General features: G+C 43.4%; 1 protein-coding gene across 2 annotated transcripts in view; it reads left to right on the top strand.

The window, feature by feature from the left end:
* LOC142490010 (low-density lipoprotein receptor class A domain-containing protein 1-like) overlaps positions 1-22,715 on the top strand; it is a 38,734-nt gene that overhangs the window by 4,010 nt on the left and 12,009 nt on the right. Inside the window, exons 2-3 of one of the 2 annotated variants that reach the window (XM_075591782.1) lie at positions 16,231-16,302; positions 19,490-19,559. In XM_075591782.1, the coding sequence (XP_075447897.1) occupies positions 19,527-19,559 (33 nt within the window). In that variant the 5' untranslated portion in view covers positions 16,231-16,302; positions 19,490-19,526. Of the gene's footprint in view, positions 1-16,209; positions 16,303-19,489; positions 19,560-22,715 lie in introns of both variants that reach the window. The other variant, XM_075591772.1, reaches the window with a different exon arrangement.

The raw sequence follows: 22,715 nt of genomic DNA on the forward strand, positions 1-22,715 counted from the left end.
AATTGAATTTACTTTCTGCTATGACTTATTTTTTGTTTTTTAACCGGCTTGAAAAACGATTCTATTTTTCATCATCTTTATCAATGTATGAAACTTGTTTATTAAATTTCCCATGACACAAGTTTCATTACATTCGTACATTGACGTTTGGCTTAAGGAGCCCTTTATGATGTGTTGTGTTGGGGGTAAAGGAGGTGCACACTTGTGAGGTATAATAGTGGAGTCTGAAGAGAAGTGGCCCTTTTTCTATGGGACACCCCGGGGTTTGGCTTTTGAGGGGCTGGCACTAGTTTTGTTCAGATCAGTTGCTCTTGCTGGTGGTATTTAAGATACTTAAAAAGAAAGAAGAATATGTATGTGTAGCGCACTTTCCACCACCCCTGGGAGATGTAGCTACGGTGTGTGTGTGTGCGGAGCGATACCTGTGGCTCACAGGAGACCTGAGCCTCTGCTGCTGGGAACCTGGGGTGTACCTGGATCGATATTCAGTAGCTCCTCCACCTGTACGGGATTCTATGATGTAGAATGACTCCGTTACAGGACCCGCATGCAATAAAACACACACGTAGTGAGACTTCCGGTGACGTCACCGCGTATGGATACCTGAGGAGAGAGCTCCGGAGCCTTCCGTTGAATAGCCCAGCAAAACAGCGCTAATCGGAAGCCATTCTCCCCCCAAAAACAAAAAAAGAGCAGGAGAAAGTCTCAGGAATGAGCAATAGACCAAAAAAAGCGGCTCAGCAGAGTGTTTCAAACTATTTTCCGCCGAGCCAGAGGTCCGCAGGGAGCTGCGGGCCTTTCCAAGATGGCGACGTGACAGACATGATGGAAAACCCTGGCGGTGCAGCTGAAAGGGAAACGGACGGAGCAAACACAGAAATCAATAAAGAATACCTCGAAGCTCTATTTACCAAAATGAGACGGGTTTCAAGAAGACCTGTCAAAAGCTGTGCACACCCTTAGATCGGACATGAACCTACTGGCAGCGAAAACGGACACTTTAAAAAACAAAGTGGAAATACTGGAGCAGGCCCACTCCTCGGCGGAGGATGAAATTAACCGGATGCAGTTTGAAATCAAAGCACTCAGGGAAAACGCCGAAGAACAAGAGAACCGGGATCGCCGGCAAAACCTTCGGGTAAGATACATACCGGAGGCAGTAGAAGCTGAGATGCTACGTCCCTACTTAGTAGACCTATTTACATATCTGGTTCCAGATCTAACACCAGAAAAAATGGAAATGGACCGGGCCCACAGAGCCTCGGGCCCCAAATCTACAGACCCCAAGAGGGTGAGGGACGTCATAATAAGACTGCATTACTATCAAACAAAAGAAAAAATCCTAACAGCCAGTAGGGAAAAGGGTAATGTGCAACTTCGAAACACACATTTAGAAATATACAGCGACCTATCCAAGGCTACAATAGATAGGCGACGAGAATTGAAACCCCTGACACAGAAATTAAAGGACAATAAAGTGAAATACAGGTGGGGTTTCCCCTTCAAGATTGTGGTTCAAATGGGGGGAAGTTTCATACCTTAACATACCCAGAAGACAGCTCGCGATTCCTGAGAGTGCTGGGTCTACCCCACACAGATGACGAAGCAGCCCCTGAGGATGCAGAGGACGAACGGAACCAACAGCCGCAGACGAGAATGCCGAGAACCTCGCAGCGAATAGCCGCACAGAGGATCCCGGCTGGTGAGGAGTGAGGGATTTCCACTACCAAAGCAACCAGCCCCCCCGCGACTCCCAGCTGATCACTACGATCGCTCTAGACAACGAGAGCTACTCAGGCTGAACGGAGGCACCATCTGTCCAGGGACGATCCTGGGCCCGCTCTGAAGGTACCGGGGGCCTGGAGAGACTCCCCCGCCCCCGGTGCCCCTTCCTCTCCTTTCCCGGCCAAAGCCCCTACACTCCCCATTCCAGGCTTCTTACTTCCCGCTCATACCGATGCCCGCGGACGCAGCTCTCGCCGGCCATGCCTTCACCGGAGTTCAGCTGAGCAAACCAGCAATCGAATGCATGCGCGTCCCAGTCTCGCCCTCTCACCTTCTCCCTGGGGAGGGGGAAGCGGTGTTAGAGATGTGCCCCGCGGGCGTAGGGCTGCCGCCGCATCGGCGGGTGTGGGTCGGCGGGGGAGGGGGGGTGGGAAGAGGGGGTCTGGACTCAAATTAATTCCCCGATATAGAGGGGTGTTGGTGGGTTTGGGGGAAGCTCGGAGGGTCCCGCAAGGAATTAAGCGAGACTGAGCTCTCGGAGATGTCCCAGAAGGACAAAAGAAACAAACGGGAGCAACCAAAGGAGAAACTAACGAGGACTCAGGTTGTACAATGTTCATTTATATGTTTTGAGACCTCTCCCTTCAAATGGTAATTGAAGTTAGGCTACAATATGTCTATGTCCCCTATAATTAAGTTAAGACAAAGTAAAGTTGGTATTAGGTAGTACATGGTAACAAAACACTAGAAATATTAAAATCTGCCCTTACTGCAGAACAACTGTAATCCTCTAGCCCCACCTTGTGGCGAATTTAAGAATCGAGGATAATGATGGAACTCTCGTGAAGAGAGAACTAGAAGGGAAAGAAAAAGGGAAATAAATAAATCCCAGGGGCTCACAGTGTCCAGAAACAGCTAATCTCTACGCTAGACAAAACCACTTAACTCCCAGATACCAAGGTCCTGAACTATATTAGATTACACTGTTTCAGGTTTAACTTCAAGTCTGAATACTAAGTTCATCAGAATGGGAACATGGGGAAAAATCCATTACAGAAAAATCTATGACAGTCTTATCAAGTTGAATTTATTGCAAATGTTAGAATATGCTTTATCTGGGTTATAATGGTAATCCCTGAGCACCACCTTGAGGCGTACTCTGGAAATGTCGACCATGCTACGATGTATACATAAAGAGGGAACTAGAGGTAATAGACAAGTCAATAAATAATTTACAGATTCCCATAAGGTTTTAAAAAAATAACTAAATTCTATGGTATGCCCAAGTATTTCATTCCCTGTTGCCAATATCCTGTTTTGTATTTATACTACACTGTTGTTCTACAATCCCCTACAAAGTTCTGATTAGCTATATGATTACCCCCGGGGGGTTCCAGGTGCTCCCAAACGGGTGCCGAGGCGCGACACATCGAGAAGTCTCCAGTGGGCACTATGCCCAACTCTCTCACCCATAGCGCGGTGAGGGTCACTATGTTGGGGCGCAGTTATCACCCACTTTCTCTTTTCTTTTTCTTTTCTACTACTCTTCTTCCCCCTCCTCCCCAGCTGCCCACTCCTCCCCTCCCCCTCCCAGTCCCCCCCAGTACGGAACAACTAGGGTCCAGAGGAACCAGAGACACAGATGCCAAGGCCACACAAGGACGACACATAGCCAAGTATACAAGGGAAGAGTATAGGCCACCCCACCACCCTGGGAAAGTGGAGGGTCTACAAGGCCGCACCCAATTAAAAAAAAAAAATGGCCAATAAAACACTAAAACTAGTATCACTAAATGTAAAGGGACTGAACTCTGTAATGAAGAGAAAACTTGCCCTACAAGAAATAAAGAAAACAAATGGAGATATTCTATTCCTCCAAGAGACCCACTTTAACACTACATCCCCCCCAAACACGTTCAAAAGAATCTATCCCCAAGCATACTATGCGTCCTGCACAGCAAAAAAAAGAGGGGTAGCTATACTCTTCAAACACAATATTCCATTCACATTAAACACACACTTAGTAAAAAGATAGCAGTTTTACTTCAGGTAACAATAATGATAACTATATATATTATTGATATATATATATATACAATAATGATAACTATATATATTATAACGGAGTATTGGAGGGTACGGCCATGTGTGGCCTTGTTAGTGTATATATATATATATATATATATATATATATATATATATACACACTAACAAGGCCACGCATGGCCGTACCCTCCAATACTCCGTTCCCCTCCCTGGAGTCACAGTCCCCAAAGTATGAAAAGAGGCCCTTGTGCACCCAACCACCCTGGTGTCCGCAAAGTCAATACCCCACCCAATGTGTGGTACAGCGCTGCCCATTATAGTGTTTGTTGGTGCACGTGCTACGTTGGGTACCTGCCGGGTGCATCCACACCCAGGCGCGCAGATGCTGTAGATGGGATCGATGGATCCAAGATGTCCTCCGCGAAGCCTCCTCCTCTACGTTGGGTGGGTTCCGCGTGGAGTGTACCACCATGCAATGTCTCTGTTAATGGAGCAGGGGTCTGAAGACAGAATGCAGCCGCTCGTCTTTGTCCCTATTGCTAGTGTTACAGGGGCAGTGTCCTTATCTATGGGCCTGTCCCTGCAGCAACCACAAGCACAATCTGCCCTACTATTCTTAATAATGTTCTGCCCACAGGCTTGCCCTTGCAGTACTCAAAATAGTGGCTCTTTGGGTAGAGTCTCATGCTTCACCACCTCCAGGCCTGAAGGTGATATCATTCCTAAGATGATATCTCTGTTACAATCCCTAAGGATCTCTCCTGTTTCCTCAGGAGTAAACTCCCCCTCTTCCCACCAGTGATCCACTGTACAAGCATTCATTAGCAGGAACCTGGTTCTATTCATATGTGGCACGTACCCCTGGAACAGTGGATCCCAACATTGTACTACCTTCCCACATTATGACCAGGCACAAAAGCACATTCCTCAGTCACAGAACCCTTAGTTGATGGTGATCTAGAACTGACAGATTTACAGGACCCCTCTCTAGAGGACACAGAATAATCCGACATTCCCTGGGCACATCATCATCAAACCCAACCCACACTTTATTGTCCAGCTCAGGTTTTGAGGCCATGTCAGTGTCCTGGGCAGCATTCGATGGGGCCTTAAGTCCAGAATTGTGTCCCAATGTCTTAGGCACTTTGCGCCGACCTCGGACCAGTACCGCAAGTACCTTGTGGCCAGTTAGGCCCTCAGTAGCCTTACGCTCTCGGGTCTTGCCACGGACACGGCACTGCAGCAAGAAAATGTGCGCCATAGCCTTACTCACTGGAGCGCTGGTCACTGCTTCCGTATCCGCCCCGGCAGACGAATCCTGTATGACAATTTTTGGTTGCACCGGAAGGGTGGTGGCATCTGCAGGAAAAGAAGTACCGGCCGGAACCTCCAAGATGGACGCCTCCACGGGAACCAGCTGGGCTGAAGCACCCTAGTCATTTAGCGGGGCTGTTGTCTCCGCAGGAACCTGTGGATCGGATGCATCCTCACCGCTCTTCTTTCCATTGCATACTCTGAATACATTGGAGACCTAGCCTCTCCTGATTAACCCCTGCTACTCTGGATGGGAAGAAAATCATCAGTACAGGCCATATCTAAGTTTCCTAGCGTTTCCTGATTAACCCCTGCTATTCCAGATGGGATGAAAATTATCAGTACAAGCCACATTTAATTTGTAAGTGCAAGTACTTTATTATAAGTACTTTAGTAGGTACAGTATATAACCTTTATTGATATATTGTTGACTTCTTTTACATTTATCTGGACTATCCTCAACAACTCCGTCAACGCGATGCAGGACACCTTTTTCTTCCCAGTCCTTACAGGAAAACTCTTCTCTCTCCCCCTGAATAACTGCATACTAAGGCAGGAGTAAAACAACGGTGTCTTAATTCTCACAGCATAGATACAGTCTCCTAATCCCTTGAACAAAACCCAAGAAGCTTGAGGCCCCAAGAGTTCCTCCTTAGCTCCCTTAACCCCTGATGGGATAAGGGGTAGGTGCTCCGACTCCCCAGAGGGTGGGAAGGACAGAACATGAACCAGAGCCCTTGCTCAACACAAGAACAACCTATAATTTGAGCTGCAGCCCCTTTTTATTACCAGGGGAGGATCCCAGGTCTTAGCCCCGGTAGGTGGCAGCACCTCAGCCGTGAGTCCACCCCCCACCCCATGTAACTACTGGGCAGTACTTACTGCAGAAAGAGTAAGGGATTAACCCCAACACTGCCTGCACTGGTAGCAGGGCTTATATGTTAAGACAGGATTTTATATACCAGGGGCTACGTGGCTACATGTGATTTTTCATATACACTCTAAGTGGTAACTCCGTATAAGTGGGGTGGAGAACAGGTCAGACTAGTCTAACAGGCTATACCGGTCCCTATTATCTATAAATCCCCACTTGGGGAAAAACAACTGGTTTATTTTTTTCCACTAAATTCTGAGTGACAATATCATCACATACAATTACCAAATCAGATGGATTGAAAGGTTTATTCTGAACACCTTGAATATATAATTCTATTACTTTGACTCACATGGGACTTTGTATACTATGTATATAAACTTACTCTTCATAGGTTCTGTAGCACTGTTTTTCTGGATTTTTGTTCTATATTGCTCTCTATACATAGTATTAAAAATAAAAATAAGCAGAAAAATTATGAGATGTACATCTTGGTAATTCTTTTGGTTACATATATTTTGTCCTGTGGAAACGTTAACTTGGGTCACTGATTTTACCGGTAGATACAGGTCCCGCCCGCTACAGAGAGGAAGGGGTTAACTTTATGGAACACACGGTATACATGTCTTAGAAGACGGCTTTTCCAAGTTGCTATTCTTATGATATATGATATATACCTACATCTACTTCTACAAGGAATACCTTATAGCTGAGCACGGTTACGGGGGAATATTTTCCTATCTATCACTTGGGTCATTGCTGGATGCGGTTGACGGCTTCCAGCCATTGTTTAGTGAGACTTTGCCTCACTTAATATGGGTGAGGTGTGGTGAGCCCAAGATGTTGCTATAAAATGCTATTGTTCAACAGGGTGCTGAGCCGCAACTGATAGGTGTGAGGTGTAAGCAGTGGAAGAGTGTACAATGGGCTTGAAGGTGGCTACCCCAATCTGTCTTAATATGTGTTGTAAGAATACTATTAAAAAGCTGTGTCCGTTTCCACCATACAGTACCTGTCTGCATGGTGTTCTTTGGGGGTTTTGGGGAGTTGGGAGGGGGTGGAGCAGACGGAGTGTTTGGGGAGGTCCTGACTCAAAGGCTCACAGATAAAGTACTTTTCAGATAAATTCAAATGTTTAACATTCGATTTCAGATGATTACGTTTGTTTAAAAAAGTCAATTACATTGGTAATTTTTTCTTTATGAGTCAATCGCATTCTATACTCCTATAATGCAGCAATCCTCTCCAAAATCCATAGGGGCCTATGGTATAAGCCTCGATAAGCCACTTATCAAGACCTTAGCACGAAAAAGGCCTACTGCTATTCAGTAAGCCGCAATAATTGGCCGGTAAAAGCCTTTATCGGCTTTTTAAAAAATAAATAAATAATCGATAGGCGAGCCGCGATAAGCCACTTATCAGCAGTTTCTCACATTCGTGCAATTCTAGTAGCCGCGATTAGGTTATCACGGCTCTAAAGTGGCGAGTTTCTCCCAAAATCCTCATGCCAGGAAAAGTTGGCGTGAGGCTGGTGAGAAGCTGCAGAGGCGGCGATACAGGATTTAGAAAAAAAATGCTTTTTTTAAAAATCGGATTGATGCCGGGAGTCTCCGGAGCTGATACACAATATTAGCACCGGAGACCCCCGGCATGAATCCCATGCAATAAAAATGCATTTACATGCAACTTCATTACCTTAGCAGCTAACTGCTACGGCAATGAAGGGTTTAACCCCTCCCGCTACCCAACAAGGGCCAAATACCCCTTTCACTCACCCCCGCTACCCACAATAAACACAAATAGCCATCTCCTCTACCCCCACATGATTGATACCAGAGTCCGTAGGTGTCCTCAGGTGGTCCCCATGGGTGTCTGGGGGCCCTCAGGTGGTCCCTGTGGGTGTCTGGGGGCCCTCGGGTGGTCCCTATGGGTCCCCACTGGCCTGCGGTACCAATTCTGTGGCAAAAAAAAAAAAATATGCAATACATTGAAAGAAATATACCCCTCTCCCCCCAACACGTACAGTACAGTAATGGACAAAATAACTATTATCCAGACATGGAGAATAGCTCATTTGCCCATTATAAAATAAAACATTAGCCAGCATAAATAAAGTAAATAAACCTTTCTACTTATCCCTGCCATCATGAAGGGAGTCCTCATCAGCATACTGTAGGTCCATGTCCTCCATTGCCAGAAAGAATACAAGAAAAAATACAATCTAATAGCCCCTAACCCCTTAATCACCTTAGTGGTTAATAACTGCTAAAGAAACTGAGGGGTTAACCCACCCTCCCCCACTATCCACCTGGGAGGTCTAACCACCCACCCCGGGACCACTATACCCACCCTGTACCCATTGATTGGCATAGTGATACATCATACCCATATAATATGGGCATGATAAGCCACTATAGCAGTCAATGGTCACCCTAATAAAAAACATGAAGGCCAAAAATACACAATAATAAAAGATATACACAAGTACCTAAACACTCCAATTCAAGAAATAAATGCACTAGCCAACCAATTAAATAAAAGCACTAACCAACAAAACAATTAATTAATTTTAAACACTAGCCAACAAAACAATTAATGAATTTAAACCAGTAGCCAACAAAACAAATAAATAATTTAAAACGCTAATCAATCCTAAAATGTACTAAAAATAAGCCATCCAAATTTCAAACAACAAAAACAAATAGAAAAAATTACAATCAATTAAAAACAAGCGTTTGGCAAAAAATGCATTGGCTGTCACTGTATTTATCTGTACCCTAAAGGGGCATAGATGAATACATTATCAGTCAATCGGCAATCACAAATATAAAAATAAATAAATACAATGAAAAAAAACTGAAATAAAGACATTTACATACATTCAATATTTCTCTTACCTTTAGAAGTCTTCACCCTCCGAATCCCGTTGTATCTGCAAGCTCTCGTACCTCGACGTCATCACCCGCGATCCAACGCCATCCACCTTGGAGACCAGCATCAGGTTAAAAAAAATCTTCTATCATCGTCTTCTTTCTTCCTCTGTCATTATTTTCTTCTTTTCTTTAATCTTCTTTCTTTATCTGTCAATCCAAGGCCCCATGGTAAATCCAGAACAGAATGTTCTCATGTCGGCTTCTGTAGGTAAAATGAGATGTACAGGCCTTATATATTGCCAGTGATGTCACATTTTATGGTCAGATGTTACAGCTCCAATCCGATTGGACGCTGTATCATGTGCCCGCCTCTTTTTTTTTTAAGGAATTTATGTCATCTCCAAGGGAGGTACGTCAAATCTTTAAAACCACATGGCTATATCACATGGTTTTGCAGCCAATGGGATTGAAGACAATCCCATTGGTTGCTGTACCATGTGATAGGTCACATTTGTTCAAAAGGATGTGAAGTCACTTTAAGGGACGATGTCAGAGTGTGTTTTTCACATGTTTGTTATATATATATATATATATATATATATATATATATATATATATATATATATATATATATGTATATATATATATATGTAGCGCACTTTCCCCCACCCCCTGGGAGATAGAGCAGCTACAGTATGTGTATGGTGCAATACCTGGCGGCTCACAGGAGGTCCGAGCCTCCGCTGCAGGGAGCGTAGGGTGTATACTGGTACGGTGTCCTTCAGCGCCTCCACCTGTAACAGATTCTATTTGTGGAATTACCCGTTACAGGACCTATATACATATATACTTAAACAATAACCACACACACTGGATAAAACATAAAATAACAGCTTTATTGCAGGACGAGAGTATGGCTACTGGTTACAGCCTACACGCCAGGCCTCGCACGGCCATAACCACCTGCCAAGTGTCTCACACTTCTTTCCACAGTCCCCACAGTACCTGACGGGGCCCTCGGGCACCAACCCACCCTAGTGTCCACAAGGATATAACCCCTCACCTTATATGTTGTCAGCGGTGTCACTACCGTGTGTGTTGGTGCACTTGTGCGTAGGGTACCTGCCGGATGCGTCTTGCGGTGGTGTACATGGACCCAATGATGATCCGCAACTTCGGTGCTTCCACCTCCACGTGGGGTGGTCACCTCAAGGATAGTTTCTTCCGTGGGGTGGTCTGGTCCCAGACCACCAAGGGCCAGGATGCCGCTGTGTCCTGGCTGTGTACTTCACTACAAACTACAGGGGCAGTATCCCTATCTATGGGCCTGTCCCTGTAGCAACCACAACCTGAGGGGAGTTGGGCCTAGCTGGGGCCTATCAGGGGTCTCTGGCAGGCAGGCATCTGCACACTCACATCCTACCCCTTCGGTGTCCAGCTTCCAACTAACTAACGTGGTGCAAGCGTGCCAAATGTATCTTCTTGGAAGCAGGGAATCCTCTCAGCCCTATTGGCTGTGCTTAGGCACCTGACTGCCTGCCCGCCCCTATGCCTGCTGAGGGCTGTAGTCCCCGCAGAGCCTCTCTGTCTCATCGCCGCCGTTTTCCACTGTCTGCTGCGCATGCGCGAGCTGAAATGGCTGCCACCTGACTGCGCATGCGCAACTCTGCACAAGATGGTGGCGCCCTGCAACGGGAGCCACCGAAACGCGATCTCCTCCTCCCCTCCCCCTGCACACGGTGAACGCACCCCTCCGATGCCAATCAGAAGGTAGATAGGGGCAGGGGAAACACAGAGAGGACACGGGAAAGCCCAGAGTGGGAACCTATATATATATATACACAAAACATTTTCAAAACAGGTAGGGGCATGCATCCCACACCTTTCTGAGCGGTTGCACTGATTTTAGTTTAGTACTTAACTCATGCACATTTCAAGGGTATGTGTAACAGTATCAAAAACTCTACTGGCTCATAGTAAATCCTTGTACATATGTCACATATTGTCTTTTTCTAACTTAATATGTACTGTTGGCATACAGTGTGTATTATCCTAAACATATCTTAATTTTGAGACCTGACATCTTTTATCAGATCTAAAAGTTACTAGAAAAGACTTCAACACACCCTTCGTCCTACTGCAAACAGATTAATAATGTAAATTCAAAAAAATCTATTCACAGATATAAAAAGAAAATAAATCAATATTGATATAGTGATATGCACATTAAAACCCTGCCAAACAAGCTGTCACACTAATATGCTTGCTCCATTTATATTTGAATGTAAAAATGATATGATTATATTGACTTACTTACAGGGCTGCCGACAGCTTTCCAAGGGCCAATAAGTCTCCACCCGGGCCCTGGGTCGTTGAGCGGGGTGGAATTTTTCCGCTACCCCCCAATCGGCAGCCATGTAAGAGCCGCCCCTCCTCTTTCTCTGTCTCCCTCTCTCTCTCTCTCTCTGCTCAACATAGTGGGAAGAGTGTGACACACATAGGGGAGAGGGGAAGGGGGAGTGAGTGATATTGAGGTTGTAGGCGGGTAGTGGGATATGACATGGAAAGGGAAGCTCGGGGCATCCCTATCGGCACGGTCCTCTGCGTATAAGGCAGGTGAGGGAGGAGGGAGCCCTATTGCAACGCTTCCTCCTCCTGCCTCCTCACATGTTTGCTCTGCTATCAACTTTTTTTGTGCAGTCGAGCGCTTTTCCTTTTTGTTTTTATGTCACAGGCAGCAGCCAAGCTCAAATTAAGTGTTCAGTCCAAAAAGACAAAGCAGATTTTTTTAAAGTGGATTTTCCCACTCTATACTAACTAAGACGTGCACTCTCATTGATTTTCAAGAGACTCTCACTGATCTAGAGAGTCAGCCTCACTGATTTCTGCAATCAGCGTTTTTTGATAGGCTTCATTGGAGTCTCACTTTTAAGAATCAGTTCTTTTCCATTAAAATAAAGTTTTCTGCCCCCCAAATCTCACAGATGTTGGTGCTTGAAGGCTGACATCGCCGGTTCCTTAATTGAGTTGTACAAACTGTTTGATGCGGCACGTTAAAGCTTTTGGGATTTCTCGGAAATGAAAGAAAGCAAAAAAAAACACACTTTTTCTGTCCAAAATGAATGCCCGATGACCTTTAGCCAGGGGTGGCAATTCCACACGGACACTGGCCAGAGGGAAATTTGGCAAACGCCGATTGGCTGTCAGTTCCACTTGGCGGTTGCTAATAGGTGGCGGTGAGTGACAAGTCGCGCATTGATTGGTCCGCACAGGTGGCTGGTGGTCAGCATGTAGTCACCTGTGCGGTCCACAAGGTAGAAAAGCTGAAGAGTGCTAAGAAACGCATGTGAGGATTGGGTGCAGGCTCCGACCCCGGCAAGCTCCAGTCACGTGATTGGCTTCAGTTTCTGTCCTGCCTGTGGAGCAATCCTGCGCCTGATTCGCTGGTCCTGCTATTTAGGCTCAGCCTCTTCCTCCTGGATGTTGGCTGAGCCTAATCCTTGTGACTTGTGCTAGTCACATTCACTGTTGTGTAATGGAAAAAAATGAAAGCAGCGCTATCTACTAAATTATAAAAACTAGTGTAGGGTTAAAGATTACTGTGTGAAAGGGTGAAACTCATATAAGTGAAACACACCAATTTTTCACAAGGTAGTAAATATTCCAAATGGGATGATGCTTAAATCCGGCAGCCAGAGTCCAAAGAGAGATTTCCACATCCCTCCAAACAGTAAACAGGAAAAAAAGAAAAATGTCCTCCGGCGCACAAACTCAAGCAAGAGAGATTTCCAAACATGGGAGAAATACAAGGAAAAAACACAGAGAAAACAGTATATTAATAGACAGATTGCTGTGATTGACTAATTAGTCAGACCAGTATAGTCATATATCAGCCTCGATTTTGTCTCTGTCAATATAATTATTGCTCAAATGAGTAAGTAATGTCAAAGCAAACTCAATCTGAAATATAATGAAAATAAGGAGCTGGAAGAGCTTTCAACATCTATCAGGCCGAAAGCAGAGTTGGTGGAGTTGGGGACAGGCTGCGGAGCGGTCTGCTGCGCTCTGCATCACAAACACTGACTGGCACTAAGTTGGAAGCGGGGGAACCTGGTTCAATTCCCTGTTTCGGCTCCTTGTCACCTTGGGCAAGTCACTTTATCTCACTGTGCCTCAGGCACAAAAAAAAACATAGATTGTAAGCTCCACAGGGGACCTGTGTCTGAAAAATGTCTCTGTAAAGCGCTATATAAAACTAGCAGCGCTATACAGAAAATGCTAAAAAAAAAGCCCTCTAGTGGCGAGCAGAGCCAGAACACCGCTGAGGTTCATGGAAATGGAGATGGAAACACAGAGTCTGTGTCACCGGAAGGGAAAAGAGGGCATCCTGGGAAGAAGTCACTGGGTGAAGGTGAAAATAGATTAAATGGCCTGTTGGCTAAAAATGTATCCTGAGAAAGAGAAAACGAAATTGTTATGGGGAGTTTTTTTGTGGGGATTTTAGATCCTTTCAGGGGATAATAAGTTTGAATGGTAGTTGAATAACTTAAAATCTGCAGTTATGCATGGTAGTATTGATGAAGTAAAGTTAAATAGAGAGATACAGTAGATTTAGGAAGAGTAACTGGTCCTTTCTATTCACAGCCATTTGAGGATTTTAGAGTATCTCCAGGCACTTAGTGGTATCGGCCGCCTCCTTGCTGACGCCCTCTATCTCCTTTGGAACCACAGCGTCAAATGATGCTGTGAACGTCATCAACGTGACGGCACATGGTGCATTGACGCTGGGGTTCCAAAGGAGACAGAAGGCTGCAGCAAGGAGGCAGCCGACACATGTAAGTGCATTCCCATTAGTTCCGACAGACCAGAGAGCGCGGCAAATGCATATGGGGGCGGAAATTTTAGCAGCTCACAAATGTTACCAGCCTAGACCAGGGACTAACAGGCCAAATGGGAAATCCACCACTGAGTATCTCCATTGGGTGTTGTTACCAAGAAAGGGAAAGGGGCATATAGATTAGGATGATAACTCAGTTATTATATCCTGAGGGGTTATCGGTAAATGATGGAATTGACAAAAAGTTACGTCATGTGTCGTACGCCACTTTTGATCAAACAGTGAATTTAGTTCATAAGTGTGGAAGGGGAGCATTTATAGCTGAGGTGGATATCGACGCAACATTTAGGTTATTACCTATTAATCCATTTTATTTTAATTTATGATGTTTTTTATTCCAGAACCTTTTTAATTTTGACCAATGTTTACCTAGGGGATGTGCTTTGTCATGCTTTTATTTTGAGTTTTTTCTTTTATACAGTGGTTTTTAGAATTCGAGACAAATTGCAATCAGTAATTCACTATTTACATGCCTTTTTGTTTGTTGGGCCTAAAGTGAGTAAGCGATGTGTTAAGCTTTTATTAACATTCCAATGGTTTGCAAAGAAATGTGGTATTCCGCTGGCAAAAGAGAAGACAGTAGGCCCCGTTTCTATTATTATCTTTTTAGGAATCTAAATAGATTCCGTTTTGATGGAATTTAGATTACCAATTAAAAAGAAGATTGTGAAATTGCGTGGTTTCATTTGTTTAGCATTGTAAAGGAGAAAGATGAAGTTAAAATAGTTACAATATGTTATTGGGCATTTGAAATTTGCCTGCAGGGTAATTAATGCCAATGGGTAGAATTTTTGCCAGGCGTTTATAGGGTTGCCAGATGGCTTCTCCAAAAATACTGGACACAAAGGTGAAAGGTGCGATGCACCTTGAAAAAAGTTGGCGTGGAGGTATGTTATTTATAAATGAGCTGAACGTTACATCATTTTTAATAAAAAATTCCACTCCAAGTACGCACCAATTTCCACCATTTCATATTCTATTTTGGAAAAATAAATTGAGAAGGGTTCTGGGGAGAGAGCGCCTTCCCAGAATTGTTTTATGGTATAGAATATGAAATGCATACCTGGAGTGAAATGTGACAAAAATTACGGTCAGATAATTTATAAATAACATACCTGCAGTCATACAGGCCTATGGCGAGCAATACTGACCTTAATGATCCTCTCCCACAAATTCCAATATTTTTGCACCCCTGGTCATCCTCTCTCATCCCCCCTTCATCCTCGCTCCATGCTGTTTCCTCCTCTTCTTGGCCCCACCCCAGGTTCCTAACACCCCACCCCCCTCTGATTGGCTGCATTACCCTGCAGTAGCCAATCAGGATGGAAGAACCCACCCAGCCCCCTAGCAACAGCCCTTTTTTCTCTCTGTTCGGGGAAATTCCATGGCCCCAAGCCATTCAGGTCCCTACGTCTAGAGAGGTAATACCGGACACATGCATGTCCGGTATTACCTCTAATTGTTCACTGGACAGAATGACCAATACAATACCGGTTCAATACCGGACACCTGGCAACCCTGGCGTATATCAGCAGCGACATCAGGGTTAACTAATCCTCAGCATCACGTCAGATTGAGTAGGCCTTTGAAAAAGATCTGAGAGTCTAGGATACATTTTTATTACATTATAATAGTCATTCTTGCTGTCAGGAAGAATTTATTTCAAATTCGATATTGAGGTGTTCACTGTTGCTGCAGGAGCAGTTGGTTTTGGGGCTTTTAAAGGACCAATCTAAGATGGCAAATTCTCTTTCACATTGTTAAAAAATATAATTATATAGCATTGAAGCAGGAGGTCTCTGGAGCTGAAACCTTTCATTTCAGCTCAGGGGGCCCCCTGCCTCCAGAGATACTTATCTATGAAGTAGGAGCCAGTAGCAGCTCCTTGCTGAGCAAGCAGAGCTTTAAAGTTTAAAGATCCCGCGTCACATGGGCCAATAGGAAGCTGCACCGATGACGTTGTGACTTCCTATTGGCACGCAGGCCACGAAAAATTTCAGCAGTGGACATACTATATTGTGAACCCTGCAGCAGAAGAGAGCTGCTACCAGCATCTAATTCGGAGGTAGGTATCTCTGGAATCAGGGAGCGGAAATTATTGGGGTTCAGGTCCGAAGACCCCCTTCTATGCTATATATAAATCACAAAAACATTTGACAGCTTGGATTGCCTCTTTAAAAGGGACAATGATGTGTAGGAAAGTGACCAGATCATTGGGTAAAGGAGAGTTTAACAAATAATCTTATGTTGCTAGAAATGTTTCTCATAATTGCAGCTGTGGAAGTTTGGGGGGAGGTTTTAGCAAATAAGAGGGTTATGTTTTGGTCAGACAATCTGGGTGTAGTTTTTGCCATCAACAAATTAACGGCTAATTCCCACTCCTTTGGTTTGTTTATTACATTATCTGGTTTTAAAATGTCTGCAAGTGAACATATGATATAAAGCAAAGCACGTTCCATGAGTTTTTCATGTTATTGCAGATTTTTGTGTCTCGTTTCCAGTTAGAAAAGCTCTGAAGACTTGTGCCGAGTGCGGAAAAAGAAGGCAGAGTTTGTCCCGCTTTCTTATAAGAGGTAGTTATACTGGGGGAAAAAATGGGGGGGGGATGGGGGGGGGAGGGAAGAGGAAGTGACCCCTGCTCAGCAAAGTCTAGTAGTGCTATGGTGCTATTCCCAGGATGTATATAATGTAGGAACCAAAGAGAAAAGAACCTGGTTATCGAAAGCACTCTGATACCCTAATATATTATGTAAAGTTAAATGGTTAAAATAATTTTTATTGATATTGTAATTAAAATAAAGGGGTATAAACAAAAACACGGTGAGTGCAGAGTAAGGTGTCCTTGGTCGGTTGTACTAGTACATATGGAGCAATGAATAATGTTCACTTGTTGATTCTTATCCTAAGAAGTAATCCTTAGTCAGATATCAACTATTGAAATAGTTGTCCTCTTAGCTTCCAAACTCTCTGTTTAAGCTTTGAGGGCTATTGGACATAGATGACACCACTAAATATTATAGTCATTTATGTTGTGGTGATGAAAGAAATATAACCATAATCGTAGTTCTGCCCATAAGTTGCTATAGTGTAAGTAGAGCAACTTACTCCTTCGAAGGTAAGTATTGTAAATTAACTTCTGACCTATGGACCTGTACTACAGTAGCTTAAAAGAGTAATGGTGTGACTTCAGTTACATTTCACTGTAGTCAGCTTTAAATGTTACCAAGGAATTTAAAAAGTGCAAATAGTGATGTCTCAAATCCCTATCGAACTCATTCTCAGTCTTAGTTTTCTGTCTCCCCAGTATATGATCAGTATACTGAGGTATATGTCACTATGTGACTACTATAAGCTGTAATAGCTAAATGCTAGACTCTTAGACAAAAAAAGTTTTTATTAAACAGAATTGCTATCTGAGTATTACATGTGAAGCACAGCCCAAGGTAAGAGTTTTCCTGGTGTAAATCCTTATCCTATCCCCATATTCACTTCTTATATAAAGTTGCAATATAATCCTTGTTGAAATAATTATGTACAAAACTTAAATAGTAGATACCATCAAACACTATTTGGTGCATACCCTGTTAGACTTCTATCATTTGAGTTAGATACTTTTTGGTTTAATAGGTACTGTGACCTTACTTGCTTTTGTATTGCCTTTACCACCATGTTCTTGTGTCGTGGTTCAGTTATTTTTAGTAAAGTTATTTATTAAGGCGTGCGCCCTTCTCAGGACTTCTGAACACCCGCAACTTAAAAATAATAGTTTAAAACAATATTTAAAAAAACACCGAAGATACATTTTATCTGCATCCCTTCAACACTGAACAGACTGAAGCCCAAACACTGTTATATGCTGATTACATGATAGAAGATATAACCTATAGCTGTTTTTACCATCTCCAATGCTGATTGGTCCTCATGGTCAGGGCCACTGACAGGGGGGAGAGCCGGGACATGTGTTGCGGGCCTGGTAGTTGTGGGGGGCCTCCGGTCAGCAGGCACTTTAAGTTGTGCCCACGGCCAACTTCTGCAACCAGCTGCTAGGCCTCTGGTTGCTGCCTCTGGTGCCCGGCTCTCCCCAGCTGCTGCCTCCTGTTCCCATGCCATCCTCTCTCTCCCGCCGTTGCGCCCTGGAAGCTGGGCCTGACTTCTGGGTGCACCAGCTTTGGCCGTGCACCTGCGGGGGAGAAAGGACGGCATGGGAACAGGAGGTAGCAGCTGGGGAGAGCCGGGGCTCTGGTTGCGGCTGGGCCCTGGCTCTCCCCAGCTACTGTCTCCTCTTCCCATGCCATCCTTTCTCCCTTGCCAGTACGTGTCCGAAACTGAGTGCACCCGGAAGTCGGGCCCAGCTTTTGGCGCACACCAGCAGGAGAGAGTGGGCGAGGGAAGAGGTGGCAGCAGCTGGGGAGAGCCAAGACCTGTGACGGTAACCAGAGGTAAGTGTATTTGTGGATGGGGGAAATTGTATTTGGGGGGGTATTGTATTGTGGGTGTGTTGGGGGTATTGCATTATGGGTGAGTGTGGAGGGTATTGTATTTTGTGCGTTTGTGGAGGGTATTGTATTTTGTGGGTTTGTGGAGGGTATTGTATTTTGTGGGTTTGTGGGGGGATATTGTATTTTGTGTGGGGGGGGTATTGTATTATTGTATTTTGTGTGGGGGGATATTGTATTTTGGGTGTGTGGGGATATTGTATTTTGTGTGTGGGGGGTATTGTATTTTGTGTGTGTGGATATTGTATTTTATGTTTGGGGGTATTTGTATTTTGGGTGTGTGTGGGGGTATTATATTTTGGGTGTGTATGGGGGTATTGTATTTTTGGTGTATTAGGGGGTATTGTATTTTTGGTGTGTGTGGGGGTATATTGTATTTTGTGTACCGGGGGGATTTGTATTATTATATTTTGTGTGGGGGGGTATTATATTTTGTGTGGGGGGGTATTATATTTTGTGTGTGTGGGGGGGGGGATGTTGTATTTTGTGTGTGTGTGTGGGGGGGGGGGTATTGTATTTTGGGTGTGTAGGGGGGGTGTTTATATGGGTATTGTGTGTATGGAGGTAGGAGGGATTGAGTGAGAGGGGGTAATTAATTTATACGGAGGGTTGAGAGTGAAAGACAGAGGGGGGAAGAGAAATACATAAGGAGCGAAGGGGGATCCCCCCTTGCGAGGGGGGGAGCATAGAGCTGGGGCTTGCAAGGCTTCCGCCAATGTGTGGGGGGAGGGAGCGGTCGGAACGCCAGTCCTGGGCCCCGAGAAATCTGTCTGGCACCCTGCAGACAGATCGTTGCAGTTTGTTGCGCTTGTGAACACAACAAATTCTGGTTTGTCTAGTATCAAATTATATATTTCCGACCTGGATTCTCCATTTCCTTCTTAATGTGTATTGTCCTTGACATGTCAGTACTTGTAGAGTTCTCTCTATTTCCAGTAAAAAGCCACCCCATGCAGTTGAAGGGTAAATATGTTCTTATGAATAAATCTACTGTCACTATAGGGCAGATCTCTTTAACATGATCCCAGTTTGTCTATTGACCACAACTATTTCAGATGAAGAATAGTCACAATAAAGAAACAACTTCAAGTTAGATATACTGTTTGCAAATCTGACGTGTACTATTTATTTTTCCATTATGCTTTTTTTAATATATCAAAACAGGTTTGCTTGGTCAGGTTTTTTGCTATTACTTTGCATAACTACATAACTACATTTGCATGACTACAGCTATGAAATGTGTTCTTCTCGTTTTTACTCCAAGCTTCTCTGGAGCACAAGTTGCTAACCTGCAATGAAACATGTCATCAAACAAAGTCTTCCCCGTTTCTCAGGTAAAACCGCAATTTAAAGTATCGTGGATTGCAAATATAATAAGTAACACACATTCCCAGCTAGCTCAAACTCCCACACTCACCACATCATGAATATATATATTTATGTCAAAAAGAGTGCTACTGGGCGTGGCCAATGCATACAACAAAAGACAGGGGTGCCCAATGCTACATCCAATTGACAAAATATATAAAGTAATAAGTATAAAGTTTAACTACTTCAATAATAATAATAATAATAATAATCACTTGGTTATTTAGTTAAACTCTTTGGCCAAAGCGTTACAAGCCTGCATACCACGTCATGGTTTAACCATATAATAAGTACCAAGATCCCTGTCTGTTACATGTTATTCTCTGAAAACTAAAATGAAATGAGGTTTTAGTATTGTTTCAGATTTTTTTCATGAAGGTATAAATAAAGTAAGGCATGAATTACTTGATGGCGTGCCATATTAAAGTTGGTTTAGTTTGTTTTATGGTTGAATCCAAATAGAAATGAAATGGTTGTAATTAAGTTACAGTATCTTGTTTTTTTTATGTGTTGATGATATATGTTCTTTAGAAATCAAGGTCTCTAGTTCAGGATGATTGTACTAAAATGAATATCTGACAGTTCGTGGTCCAAAAATACTTAACACAGAAGCTAATGTTGGGTGTTCTTTTGTTTAGCATCTCTTTAATGTAACCCTCCCTGCCCAAACTCCTAGGGAGTTTACATTGGATACTCTATATATTTGGCTTCCTCAGTGTATTACTGTACCTTATCAGGGTGCTGGGTCCGTGCAGCTGGGCGGTAATGCAGAAAAGATGGGCGCCAGGAACTTTATAGTTATGAACAAGACAGTCTTTACTTACATTGCATAGTAATATAGCTTCTTCTCTAGATGCATTACTATATTCTTGGAGAGGCACATTCCATGAACAGTTGGTTAGTTGCTGGGCTATACATCACCATCTTCCCCGGGGTCCTTTCCATCCTTCATGGATTTTATTGCCTTTTCCCCTTTTCCTGGGAGAACTCGGGGTACATCGTTGGTGATTTCTTCTAACTCTTTCTTTGCTGGATTATGCCCTGTGTTATCATACAATTTTATGTTGAAGTCATCAACACTTTTCCTGATATTTGGCTCTGCCTATTCCATTCTTGTTATTGCATCTTGGTATTGTTCATTTCTTGTAGTTTTCTCAGCAACTGCTTTGTCATCTGATATTATCCTGTTTTTTTGTTAGCGATTCCTCCAGTTTTTTCTGCGCTTTTAAGTACAGTATTTATAGGTTCTTCATAATTGTTTGTTGAAGTATCCCCATGCATTTTGAGCAAGTTGAAGCAATTTTTCTGCTCTAGTTGAAATTCTTTGCTGTTAGAGAGTGTGTGTGTACCTTACCCCTGACCCTATTAGAGGGTCATGGAAGAGCAAGGACTTCTGCGGGGGCCCTTGATCTGTAGTGTAGGTCCAGGGACCATCCTCCAGCTGGATAACAAGCCAGAGACTGAATAAGGCAGAAGCCTACTGTGTATGTGTGGCTTAACAGAATAAATCCGTTCCAGTTATTCATGCCTGGTGTGTAATATTTCTGGGGAAGGAGAGGGAATTGTGTTCTACCGTAGGAGATTGCCTCCAGACGATATTACTGTTATCCCTGTTATTACTGTGCATTGTGTTGTGAGTATTATTTGATGCCTTCTGTGGGACAACAGTAAAGGAGTTATATTATACCTAGTTGTGAGTGTGTTATAGGGATATAACATAAAGGTATACGAGTTCCTATAAGGAGCCATCCTGCTACCCAGGATTCTCATAGGTGGAGGTGCTGCACAATAGATATATATAGAACACACTGTCACCCCAGGCTCCCTATGAGCGAAGGCCCAGGCCTTCTGTACGCCTAACAGGTAGCACTAGTACCGTAATTACCACTGTTTCCATAGGGATAGGGGAAAGGGTGTTTTATATATATATATATATATATATATATATATATATATATATATATATATGACTATTAAGGTTATGGTGAGTAAAAAAGTGACTAAAACCCTCCACAGTAAAGCATAAAGCAACTGTAAGCAGCATGCATTGACTAAGGGTTGCTCATGTAATGTGAGCATGAGATAAAAAGTGGCACTGTGTGCTCATTTGCATGTCATTTCCCATAATCCCTTGCTGCAGTGGAAGTGCTGTTTGCTGGGTGATAATGGTGAAAGACAGGGTTGCAGACCTGTCTAAGACATGCAAATTAATTTACAGTTGCTATATATATATATATATATATATATATATATATATATATATATATATATATATACATGTAGAGGTATCAGTACCGTGTTAGCCGAGCTTCAATAATCAAAAAATAAATAGATGATACCGTTCTGTGGCTAACGAAATGCTTTTATTTGTGCGAGCTTTCGAGATACACTGATCTCTTCTTCCGGCGATGTTACAATGAATGAAGCAAGGATAACTTAAAAACAGTGTCTCTTGGAATGTTATCTGTGCTGTTCCTTCCCCCGTGTGGATGTGTTTTATGGCTAGAGGTGTCAAAGGGTAACTGAAAGCAAGTGAAGAAATCGAAATTTTATGAGTCATTACTGACACTAGCGAACTCTCTTCCCATGAGCGCTAAAGGCCATGTCTGTACATACTGTGCTATATGTATGCACACACAGCTGTCTCTCACACATACTAATACTCCTTATTTTTCCATCCATATACACCAATAGGGACCACACAGTATCCACACACACTTTTAGTTGTGCTACAAACTCTCACATTTCCACACCCACCCACACCATTTATATCCCTCTCACACCTTGTGTAGAGCACTGTTTATACTGTGGGCTCTCCATTCATTTTTATTCACACTGATACACATACACACTCTTTCTTCACTTGCTTTCAGTTACCCTTTGACACCTCTAGCCATAAAACACATCCACACGGGGGAAGGAACAGCACAGATAACATTCCAAGAGACACTGTTTTTAAGTTATCCTTGCTTCATTCATTGTAACATCGCCGGAAGAAGAGATCAGTGTATCTCGAAAGCTCGCACAAATAAAAGCATTTCGTTAGCCACAGAACGGTATCATCTATTTATTTTTTGATTATATATATATATATATATATATATATATAAAACGAGAAAGTA

This window comes from Ascaphus truei, chromosome 1 (assembly GCF_040206685.1).
Source record: "Ascaphus truei isolate aAscTru1 chromosome 1, aAscTru1.hap1, whole genome shotgun sequence".
NCBI lineage: Eukaryota > Metazoa > Chordata > Amphibia > Anura > Ascaphidae > Ascaphus > Ascaphus truei.